The 12,897-nt window shown below is 36.3% G+C and overlaps 1 protein-coding gene across 6 annotated transcripts in view; it reads right to left on the bottom strand.

Moving 5' to 3' along the window:
* The window catches only part of ATP8A1 (ATPase phospholipid transporting 8A1), a 222,501-nt gene that overhangs the window by 154,058 nt on the left and 55,546 nt on the right, over positions 1-12,897 (bottom strand). For all 6 annotated transcript variants that reach the window (XR_012131751.1, XM_037002854.2, XM_037002856.2 and 3 more), the window contains one exon: positions 6,396-6,436. Coding sequence is in view for 5 of the 6 variants with exons in the window: in XM_037002854.2 (XP_036858749.1) it covers positions 6,396-6,436 (41 nt within the window). In the remaining variant the exon portion in view is untranslated. The remainder of the gene's footprint in view (positions 1-6,395; positions 6,437-12,897) is intronic.

Genomic DNA, 12,897 nt, shown 5'->3' with positions numbered 1-12,897 from the left:
TCATAAAATGTCATAAAATTATCTAGGAGTGAGGCCAAGAATGGGGCAATCCTTCACAAAATGAGCATTCTATCTTTTATCAGCTTTATAACTTATTTAATAAAATGAATCTATCCATTCTATCCACTTAATTGACATCTCAACTCTCATATTCTCTCTTTTGGACATAAAAATAAAAAGGAGGGATTTGCCAAAAGAAATCTTTACCTTATTTAAGGAAATCTCAATACAGCTGGAAAAACTATCATATTCATATGATTATTATGCCTAACAACATTAGGAAATGCGCTAGTTATGATTCATGACTTAGAGAGGAAGAAAATGAACCTCAGAATCTGAGTTGTTCGTCCAATATCAGTGAGAGTAAGAGCTTAGACTCTAACCCACCTCTGCAGAAGTAAATATAATGAAATTATCACTGTATTTTAAATAAAAAAATCAGTTTAATATCTTTTTCATTTCACTACCTGTTAGCATTTTTGTGAGCATGGCCTGAAGCTGAATTAAGGATATGCTATGGCTAGAAACTTAGAAGTAATTTAAAGATAGGTTTGTCATAGAGCTTTTGGCAAACAGTGCTCCTCCGACTAAGGGACAGCTTGGTTTGCTGGCCTAGTCGAATGAACCACACTGACATCCACCCCCATTTTATCATGAAAGTTGCCATCTTAGTAGCTGTATGAACCTAAAAATAAGTTTTAATACTTAGAATAAAAGCCTTTTTTTTTTGGTAAGGACTTTTTGTTCTTTCTCCTCCCTATTTTGCCTTGAACTCTAAAATGACACTTTACTGGGGGAATGAGAGAAGGTGGGAATCACAGTAAGAAATCATCGCAGAGCCAGCCCACTGTTGTCTACTACCTATCCTGGCAGAGGAGCAGGTTAGGGAAGGTTGGAGGGGACTTCTCATCTATGGCAGGTATGCTGGTTATCCAGGCACAGAAGGTCTAGATGCCTTGATTCAATAGCTTTATTGCTGCTGAACTCTAGATTATCTGAAACCAACTAATTGCCAAGGGCCTTGAATCAAACACTGCCTCCCTCAAAAGAAAGGGCAAACTGTGAAAATAAAAAACAGCAAGTACATATAGGTATAAAGTGGCCCTTAAAGTAATGTGTTGCGAGAGTACTCTGATAGCACCCTCTGAGAGCAAGAGAAAGAAATCCAAGTTCTCTACAGCCTTGGCACTAAGAGAGAAAGCTACCCAGGTTGCCAACTAATTATTCTTTAATCACCTCCTGTGTGTTAGTGTTTTCTCTCCAATTAGATTATATGCTTCATAAGATCAGGATCATATCTGTTTATGTTACAGTGTTAGACTCTAACAGACTTATGAAAATCCCTAATTGACTGCAGTTTCCCAACATCTTCATTCATCGTAAGACAAAAGAAAGGCTTGTGGTTATTATACCAAAGACTAAAAAAAAATGTTAGCACCTATGTCTCAGTGGAGGGTCTCAGCTCTGGGCAAATTCATTCTGGATTCAATGAGACCAAATAACAAAAACATAACGTTGTGGGTAAAAGGTCTATACCAGGCTTTAGTCTTGTGGTGGCAGGTCAAGTGCTAGAATCACATCTGCATCCTGCAAGCCCACAATCTGTCTCCATGTCCACACAGAGCACTGGGCAGAGCTCTTTATATAGCAACACACTCAAATAGCTCATTGCTGATGTGTGCAAGCATGAACCTGTGAGCACTGCACATGTGCAGTGGGCAAACAGATTAAGGTCAGGTGAGGATTCTGGCCAAGGTAACTTCCCTTTTCCCTACAACCTTATATGGCATAATGCAGTTACCTTAGTGGCCTGGGAAAACCAAGGGTTTACTGAACTCTAAATAGCTCCCTTCACAGCACTGTCAGGAAAGCAGGTAAGGACTCTCTCCTCATGAGGCCTACAGTTTGGATTACTTTCTCAAACACATCCATGCACCTCTCATTCTTTTGGAGTTCGGAGCTCCTAATGTGGTTTTCTCCCTACCAGTCTGGTTTGTGCATAAGAACAACAGATGGTCAAAATTCTGTGAGCATGTGTTCTAATTGGAGGAACATCATAACAAGGCAGTTTTTTTCCCCCAAAAAATACTGAAGTTAAGTAAGTTTTAGGGCTTTGGGTCACTACCTTGAGTCTTCTTAAGTCACTGACATTAGTGATTACAACTGAGGATTATATAAAAGGGTAAGCTTATCAAACTGTAATAGGCTGGTTTAAAATCTGTGTCTAATTGTAGGCTCCAGCACATTTATATTTTTACTGAGGAATTTTTGGAGATAGAAATTCTTAATCCAAAGACATACATTTCATGTTGGAAACTTCATGAATTAAAGCAGTGTGGATTAAATGAGAGTTCCTGTGGCCAGGATTCTCACCTGGCCTGGTTAACTAGCCCACTGCACACCAATTTGACTCTACATAAAGAGCTCCACCCAGTGCTCTGGGTGCGACACGGTGGCAGGGCTGCAAGACTGCAGCAGAGCAGAGGCTGGAGCGGTGGCAGCACCAAGGACAGAGGTCCGGAGGATGGCTGTGCGGGACGACTGTGCAGAGAGGCCCAGAGGACGGCTGTACAGACAGAGGGGCCCAGAGGCAGAGACTGGCTTGCTGCAAGCAGACTTGCTCTGAGTGAAGGGGATTTTAGTGACTGACCTGCCACCTGGAAATAAAGTTGGGTATAACTCACCCCAAGAACGTTTTGCTGTCAATTTCTTTGGTCATATTGACTCCATAGTGAACTTGCCCGGGGCTGAAACCCATTGGCAAAACAAGCAGCTTTATAAGTGACTTTTAAACACGCACACAGCCGATCACTCCACGCTTCTCTACAAAGCCAGAAGTTGATTCTAATGTTCTTCACCTGCAGCTATCTCAAAAACCTGTCCCAGCTGCATCTCGATTTGAAGAACTGGTCTTTGTGGGAATGACAATAAAGACAGCTGTTTTATATTTCCAGAGTGGAGATACCTGCCTTGTATAGGGCTTTGTAAGCAATATTTTGACAAACCAGATCCTGGCAACTTAATTTTGTGCAACAGAGAAAAGGCTTCAGGGCAATAACTGGAGGAATGAACTAGTAATGTCTGAGAGCTAAAGTCTGCTCATCTGTGAATGACCGAAAGTAATGCTATACAAAACTGTAGGTCCTTTGAGAACCATTAAAAAGCAACCACAGAAGCCACACATTTAGAAAGGCAAAGAAAGAACCCTGAACTAAAGCCCATTTGCACTAAGGTTTATCACGTTTTCTTGCCATGTGAGTCAGACTCTTGGTTTTGGTTTATTGATTTTCTTTTTTATTGCATGAGATATTATATAGGCTAAAGAAAAGACTTGCCCTACAACCTAGCTAGCCCAATAAGCAAGCCTGTGTTCATGCCTGTCCCTTTGGAACTCTCTCATATGTCTTGATTGCTGTTATGAGCTCACTGCTTGGCACATAATTCAATAAATATTTGTTGAATGAGCAGTATACAATTTTTCTGTGTTGCCACAGAATTTGATATTATAGCTTTTACTTGTCACAAAATATACCAGAATATAGAATGCCATGATTTATAAAACACATTCCCCCTTGTTGGATATCCGTTTATTCTAACTTTTCACTGTTATAAATAATGCTACAATAAACATTTTTGTACATGTACAGGTCTTTCCCTACTTTATGATTATTTTCTTGGGATAAATTCCCAGAATTCCCTTGTTATAGTTCTCAATATGAAAACCTAAATGGATAATCCACAACAGTATATGAATGAAATGCCTCATAAAAATAAAAATTCTGAGATATAAGTGAGTTTTTTTATTTATAGACTACTAGGTAGCAAATGAGACTTCAATATTGTTTAAATTTGTAACTTTTATTGTTAGGTTGAATATTATACTGAGTCTAGTTTTTTGTTATATTTTTGCTTATTGCCAACTTTTATTTCCTATTGATATAACAACAATTTCCATTTTTTTGTCATATTTGCTGCAAATATTTCCCATATTCTGCTTGTTTGTGGTAGCTTTTGTTGTGTATTAGTTTTAAATTTATAAAATCAAAGTCCATAGATTTTGAGATCTCGCTCTTCTCCAAATACTTATTAAGGTCTTTACTCTATTTGTATGTTTTCCAAAAACAATGTTTTAACATTTAACTCTTAGCCAGTTGGAATTTATTTTATCATAGGCTGTGACTTAGATATAAACTGTATTATTTCTTGAAACTGCTAATCTGTGATTCCAACATAATTTATTAAATAATCCTCTGATTAATGATTTTTGCCTCCTTTACCAAATATTAAATGGGTTTTACTTCAGGGTATTCTATTCTCTTCTATTCTACTTTACTTTATTCTTCATTGCCTATTTTTGCAGATCCACATTATTTTAATAACTTTTGCTTTCTATTTTACTTGGAGTCAATCCTTGAACACTGTTAATTTTTCCAAATTATTTTATTTTCCTCAACTGTTCATTTTTGAAATTAAGATGATAATTCAGTTATTTTTTGAGGTAAAAGATGATCATTTTCCTTGGATTATATTACAGTAACATTAATACTTTGGAACAATTGATGCTTTTTTTCTAGGATATGACATATATTCACTTATGTGATTATTTAACACCTCAAGTTTTGATGTTTTTTTTGCAAAGGTCAGGTACATATTTTAAATTTATTTGTAAGGATCCCACATGCCACCGGAATGAGATCTCTTTTTTACTGTATTTTTCTAACTTGATTTTGTAGACTGTTAATTTTTAAATTTATCTTGAATTCATCATTGAACCAAGTTTTATTAATTCAAATTAATTATCTAATTCTAATTATTAAGTTACAACAATTTATTTGGCTGGCTGACTTTTGCCAGCACTTTAAATTCTATCCCTCTGTATCTCATAGTGGGATGGTCAGGTAAAGTGGAGCATTGATCTCCAAGAAAAATGGGAATGCTATCATTATGGGTAATCATGGGCTGGTAATTTAATTCTTTTGCCTGTGAAAACTGGCAAAGTAAGAGTTAAAATAATCCAATCAGTCTTCTTAAATTAATGAGTGTCTGTTGAGAAAACCAGACATTTTAACAGGCTAATTTTAGAGTGAAGTAGTAGATGTTATCTCCTGACTTTATAACTGTTTATTTTCTAACAAAAACTCGAGGTAGGAAGAGAAGAAATGGATATATCAATTTATTAGGATATGCATTTATATTAATTACCCTGGCAAACCTAGTAAATTAGATATATTTAAAATAAAATTCATTTTATCACACTCAACTCTATCTTACCTGTTTTCTGAAATGTTGAAACACACAAGAGCATAAAAGAAACTTTTTGTGAAATAGTACTGTGGGTTCTTTTCGTTTTTATCTTGCTACTCTGAGAAAGAGGTGACTATCACAGAAACAAGGAAAGCACAATCAAGGTATTTTCCTCTTTGTTATTTTTATGTCAAAACCCAGAGAGAGAGAGAGAGAATTGTGAGTTTTTAAATATCTGGAAAAGGAGATGTCAAAATTCTGGCCACTGGTTTAAAATCAACAAAAACACAGTGAATTCAGAGGCAATCCTGTTCTCTGCAGGGATACAAAGTGACTATGAACATCACAAAGTAGAATCAAGGGCATGGCTTTTAGACTGCTGGGAAATACTGGAGTGCAGGGTTACACCTCTGTCATCCTAGCAGTCTTCGGAAACAAAGTCCCCTGCATCAAGTGACCTCACCTCCAAAAGTCTTTTACCAAGTTACAAAGGTTATTCACTTGTTGATGACTTTAAATTTAAATGGTCTTGTAGAACAAAGGGAGTACTAATAATAATTGCTTACCTTTTGAAATTGATCTGAAAAGCATATGAACACTTGGGTAACTTTTTTTTTTTTCAGCATTTGTTAAGTTGGGACTCAACTCACTGCCATGTTAGAGGCCCTGTGAGCAAAGTAACCCCTTGATGTTATGGAACTGATTTCTAGCTCATTAGAAGATGATGTTGAATTAGTAAGACTTTTTCTTTTTAAGGGAATTAGCAGTATGTAAATGTGATTAGTCACAATATATGAAGTCAAAATATATACATGTGAAATATCTGAAGTCTTATTTTTACTTGGACAGTAGATGATAAAAGCAAAAAATTATAACATAAAGCAGTTCATGGGTAAATGAAATCTATGAAAACAGTATTTAGAAACAAAAAGTTCTAAATAGTACTTTTCAAGATAATAGTCTTTTGAGTATACTGCAGAATTATTAAATGGAAGTGACTAACTGAAGACTCCACAAATGTTTACATTAATGACTAAATTGCTTTCATATTAGTGGACTTCTTGACATCTGCTTATATATGAAAATTGCATCTACTAGCACATACATCTATACATTTCTCCTCTTAGAACAAAATAAAAATCAGTGCGTACCTTTTCCCAGTGTACAATTTCCCAAGCACCATTTCTTAACACTGGGAAGAGAAAAGGTGACAGTTTAAAGAACATTTTTATTACTTAGGAAAAGCTTACTTGTGATATAATGATAGTTTTAAATGAATAGCTTCAAATAAATTAACTAGCAGCAATTTTCACAGGCTTAAAAAACTACGACATCAAGGATATGTAACACTATATAAAGAATTAGCAACAACGAATCTACACTTGAGATACCACAATTACACATTACTAACAGAGGCTGATCTCATCAGTGCTGCCAAAGGCTTTCTTCTGCACACAGAGGAGTTCCAGGGCAGGGCTGAAGGAGAAAGCCACAGAATTGATGTGAAAAAGGGAGGGCTTTCAGAAGCCACAACAGTTGTGACATTATTTAAAAAAAAAAACACAAGCACAGAAGGAACAGATTTCAAATTAGTAAAAATTTAACACATAAACCAACAAAGAATCTGCATCCTTAGCTTTATAATAATACTAAAGAGCAGTAAGTTTCCATTTGTGGTTTACTGGAAAGAAATGGAAGAAGAGGCTCCTATTAAATTATGATAGAGCGGTTCGCATTTCTTAGTGTTTCATTACTGCGTTACAATAGTAAAGTTACTCAGTACAATATACTTTTTTTCCTACTATGTGTCTATGGTATAATACTGGATGTACCATAGACACAAAAGATAAAACAAACAGGAAAGAGAGTAGTGTGAGGTAGATGGCGCAATACCTCGTACTTAAGAAAAGGGTAAGTCAAGAGCAGTCAACAAATTATCCCAATAGTAAATTCCATTAGGGTAAAGCTAATACTTGCACTGCTTAACACTATATTCCCTAGAAACAGCACTGCCCCTGGAGCAAAGTAGCTACTCAATAAATAGCTGTGGGATGAATAACTTATGGGTACAAAAACATTAGATGCAGTTTTTCTTGATATTAGAAGAGACAAAGCCTAAACACCTGAAATAGTAAATAACAATGATAATCAGGCCCAAATTTGTTAAATAGCAAACCTAACATTAATTACATATCTATAGGTCTTGAAACCAGTATTACAATATAAATTATTTTAATCTAAGTATAATCTTTTAGTGTTTTGAAGTCTCCTGAACACAGTGCTTATTCATTTCTTCACCTCTGGCACTTGACAGCACTCTTAGCACAGAAGACACTCAAGTGCTTGTTAAACAAATAAATAAATGCAACCATGAATATCTTATAGTGCATTTTGATGAATCAACTTCATTAAGTTAAAAAATAATAAATCCAGGTTGCAGAGCTAACACTAAAGTATTCCTAGTATAATATTTATATGAATAAGTTCAAGTTTCAATTTTTATAGTACTCACACAAGATCAAGCATCCCAAACACAGGTATCCAAAACTAATCATTGTGTTCTAATACACAAAACTCTCATGCCTACAGAGTTCACCCAAACTGATCCCAGGAATAAACCTGCTCATTGATGTTGCTCCTAAGAGTATGAAGGGACCACAGCGTGAGATTAAGAGTGAAAAAGCCCTGGGTTTAGATGCCCTGTTGTCACTGCTTAGCAGTATTTTCCTCAAAATTAGTTGTGACAAAGAATAAATAATAAATAAAAGTACTCTGCCCTTAATCATGTAACTCAGTGGCTACAAAATAATAAAAACTCAACAAAGATAGCTGGTCAAATGTTACTCAAAGCAACTGTAACCTAGGTTAACTGACACTGAATGATGGGGCTAAAATTTACATTAACGTAATTAGACAAACACTGTTCAATAATATCTAGAGCTTTTTGTTACTATTTATTTTCTTCTGATCCTACCTCATATTAATAAATGTACCCCCAATTGTAATACTTAGGTTTTGAAAAAAATCAGTGTTCAATATTTCTAAAATCAAGGGATTTGGCATGAAAATGAAGATGTCAGGTTTATCTAGAAAGCTCAGAAGGTTAATTTCAGTGAGTTTTGAAAATAATAAATACCTGTGAATCCACCACTCAGAATAAGATAAAAAACTCCAGAAAGATCCATCATGACCCTTTACAATCTATCCCTCCATGCACAGAGGTAAACATAAGTTAGACACCATGGTTAGTCTTGCATTTCAATATATTCAATCAAACAGTATGTATGAGATTTTGTATTCAGCTGTCCATCAGCATATCTGAGATTCTGTTATGTTTTCTTCCCCCCATGAAATGGAGCTGGTATTATGGCGGACCAATTTCTAGACTCCATATTTACTCCAATGATCAATTTGCATATCTTCATACCAATATGTACCACCTTGATTGTTGTAACTTTACACTAAGTCTTGATATTAGCTAACTCCTCCACTTTGTTCTTTTAAATATTGTTTTGGCTATTTTCAGTTCTTTGAACTTCCATAAAAATTTCAGAACATAACAATTCTTAAAAAAAAAAAACTGGGATTTTGATTTGGGACTTTAGTCTTTCATGGACAAGCTGTATCTTGCCATTTATTTCAATTTTAGAATCACATAACCAATTCTTAAAAAAAACCTGCCTGGGATTTTAACTTAGGACTTGAGTCTACCTCATGGACAAGCTGTATCTCTCCATTAATTTATATCTTCATGAATTTATCTCAGGTACATTTTCATAGTTTACAGTTTACAGATCTTTCATTAGATTCCTTCACTGATATTTAATGACTTTTTTTTTATATTGTGAAGGGTATTTTATACTCCATTTTGCAGTTGGTTACGGGTAGTATATAGAAATGAGTTAAACTTTTGTGCAATAACCTTGCCATCCTGTAAATGTGTTAAATTCACTATTAGTTTGGGTAGGGGTTTCCTTTGTTTTTGTAGCAGTATTTTCTAAGAAACTTAATTTCTGTTTGTTAACAATGCTAAACTATTTTTGGCAGTTTTATTACGCTCATTGCCTCACTGTTCATCTCTCTATTCTTAAACTCTTCTGTTCTTATGCCAAAAAAAAAAAACCCCAACTTTGAAAACTGGGAATAATTTTTACTACTAAAAATATCCTGATTTTTGCCCTAAGCATCTTACGTTCTGCCAAATTTTATCTCCCCCACCAGCACCAATACCAGAACCCCTACTTAAAGCAACCATCATCTCCCAGCTGGAAGACTTCATTAGCCTTACCACTAGTTCCTTGTAATCAGTTTTGATCTCTTGCAAATTCAGTTTCTACATACAGCTATAATGACTATATTTAGTGTATTACATGTACGTACAATTATGGATTATGTTTCAATCCACATATTCTTACCTACTGTGGGGTAATTGGAAGTTTTTACCCAGAGTTTCTAGAATTTCCCACATGGCCTTAGACCATTTAAATGCCAATGTGTTTACCACAGCAGAGCCTCTGGTCAAACCGAGGCAAGGGGTGGAGAGAAAACAGCCATTCTCTCCTCCCCTCTGTTCCTGGTACCTAATTGGTCTGGTGCCTGCCAGTCACCATGGACCCGCCCATGGAGTTCCTGCCAGAAAAGGAGGGCAGGGGGAGGGGCGTGCGTGCTGCAGCTGGAGGGGACGGACTGTGAAGCCTGGCCAGCAAGCCCAAGCAAGCTGTGAGAAAATAAAACCCTTTAACCCGGCCTGTCTTACTTCAGTTTCATTTCCTTCATGCGGAATTTGTCCCAGGAGGGGAACCCCCTTACTCCCAGAGCTGCACCTACACATATACATACATATACAAGATTAGGTCACCTCTTGTTCAAAACTCTTCAACTGGCTGCCCTTGGCTCATAAACTAAGTCCAAACATCTAAAAGGTATTTTGATGAAGCAGCTTCTACCTACTCTCCATCACCACCTATTACCACTGCCTATGCCTCCTTCCTATGTCCTTCATGATGAAAACAACATGCTCTTTTCTGCCTCAAATCTTTTGCACTCGTTTCTATGATTGAAACATTCTTTCCCTCCATCCTCACCTAGATAACTTACACATATCTTCCAGATCTCAGTTTTAACACCACTTTCTCAGGGGACGTGTTTTTGACACCTATTCCTTTACTACTACCCTAGTGCCCTTTTCTGTCAGAGCACTTACGACAGTTTTACTGCGTATTTAGTTGAGAGAGGATTTATGTTAAGACTGTCTCCTCCCCCAGACTGTAAGATCTGTGATGACAGGAAACTTCTCTTTTCTGTTCACTACTGTATTCCCAGTGTTATGATGCTAACACAAAGGTGCTCAGTAAATATCTGCTGGATGGAAAGCTGGATCCACTGATGTGCCTGTGTGTTTGGGGCCACATGAAGCCATAGTAATCATTACTAGATTTACTAAAGATACACTCTGCTCCCTAGTAGATCTCATGTTAAAAACAACATGCACACAATGTTTAAGAAAACAGGTATATAGGAAAAACACCCTGTCAGTTCTTCAAAAAGTTAAGCCCAGAGCTACCATATAATCCAGCAATTTCACACCTACTTATTTTCCAGAGAACTGGAAACATATGTTCATACAAAAATCTGTACACAAATGTTCACTGTAGCATTATTCAGAAGAGCCAAAAAGGGCAAACAACACAAATGTCTACCATAGTAACAATGGTTAAACAAAATAGCATACACACATACAATGGAATATTATTCAGTCATAAACAGGAATGAAATGCTGATACATGCTACAACATGAACAAATCTTGAAGATATGCTAAGTGAAAGGAGATAGACAAAAAAGCACATATTGTCTGATTCCATTTACATAAAATCTCCAGAACAGATAAACCCAGAGAGACAGAATGTAGACTAGTGATTCGATCATGGAAGTGGGGAGGAAGGGTTGACTGCTTACATGTATGGGGTTTCTTTTTTGGATGATGAAAATATTCTGAAGTCAGATAATGGTGCTGAATGCAAAACTTTTTAATATACTAGAAAACAAATGAAATGTACACTTGTAAATAATGAATTTCATGTGAGTGAAATACAAGTCAATAAAAAACAATTAACAGAAAAAGATGCCAACAAACTATTAAAACATTTGCTGAAAATAGACTTCTCAGTTTTATAAGTTACTAAAAGAATTCCAGTGAGAGCATTTGGAAATGGTTGCATAACCATTGGATGCACTAACATGAGTGGCATCTGATGTCAGCTCAGGGCCACCCCTTCCAGCTCTGTAATCTAAACTAGCCCTCTTTGAAATGCTGCCACTTCACAGATGTTTGCTAGTTCACATCTAAAAATAGCCCTGAACCACTTTACTGGGTTCCAGTTAACAGGATGGAAGTGTCTTCACTCTTCATCCAAATGTGTCCTCTCAATTCATTGTTGAAGATATACAGTGGAAAATGTGGCCTGCTGCAAAAACTTACAAGTCTAAGAAACTTTTGGGTACAGATTCAGTTGACATTTCTCTACCAAACTACAAACCCAATGTATGTTTGTAACAAACCAAACAGATTTATAAAGAAAAAGCTGATATTCTCTCCTCATCTCACACCACTGCCAAGGTAAGGAATGCTAACCAATGCATCCTCACACAATTTCTCCACACAAACAGATACATATGCACCTTTGTTCTCTTTCCTTTTAAAAATTTCTCCGCAACTTGGTTTTCCACTTAAAATACCATAGATGCTTTTAGACAAAGCATGGAGACAACCCATTTTTGCAGAATAATCCACTGTATGGATGCATCCATTACAATGGATCAGATAACTGAAGGATACAGGATGTATTCACAAAAAGCTTTAATTGAAGTAGAGGATACATACAGTAAGAAAATGAAAGCTCAGGCAAGTATGAGGGGCCTGAGAAACCTCAGGGTCCCCTCTTATTGGTCTAGGACATGGATTTTGAATGAGACTGATAAACATTAATTTCAGAGAAGCCTGGGGAAAAGTTTCCAGGGGGTCTTTTATGCCCCATAGTTAATTAGTCAAGTCAGACTCTATAACAGTTAAATCAGGAAAGCCATCTAACTACATATATCCTTAAATAAGGTAGAGGAGATGGTCTTGGGTGCCTTCAGGGGAGTTTCAAACCCTATACAGCACATTATAAATAACCAGTTAGTCCATTCTGTCCCTCTCTAGGCCAGGATTCAGCAGCACACTTCTAGGTGTCCCAGAGAGAAGCACAGAGCCATTCCCATCCAGCTGTAAAACAACTCTGTTTTACACAACAGTTGTATAATAATGTATACCACTCTCCTCCTCTTGATGGAAATTCTGACTTGCATTTTTTTTCTACCACCTCAAACAACACTGAAATATATTTACAAGATTATATTCTACAGGAGAGATCCCAAAAGAGATTTGCTGACTCTAGGGTTTTTGTACTTTATCAGCCACACCAGAGCTCTTCCCTAAGAATCTACTATGATCTATGCTTACTAGCAATGCATGAAGTTCCACTGACTATAAACCTAGATAAGCACAAATTATCAATCATTTGAATGTTGACAGTCTGATGGTATCTGGTATTTATTTTGAAGGCTACACTGGCTTGGGTTAATCAAAGTATAAATTACCTTTATGTCTCTTT

The sequence above is a fragment of the Manis javanica genome, chromosome 5, assembly GCF_040802235.1.
Source record: "Manis javanica isolate MJ-LG chromosome 5, MJ_LKY, whole genome shotgun sequence".
Taxonomy (NCBI): Eukaryota; Metazoa; Chordata; class Mammalia; order Pholidota; family Manidae; genus Manis; species Manis javanica.
Note: the sequence above shows the minus strand (reverse complement) of the source record. Positions and strands in the feature narration are given on the sequence as shown.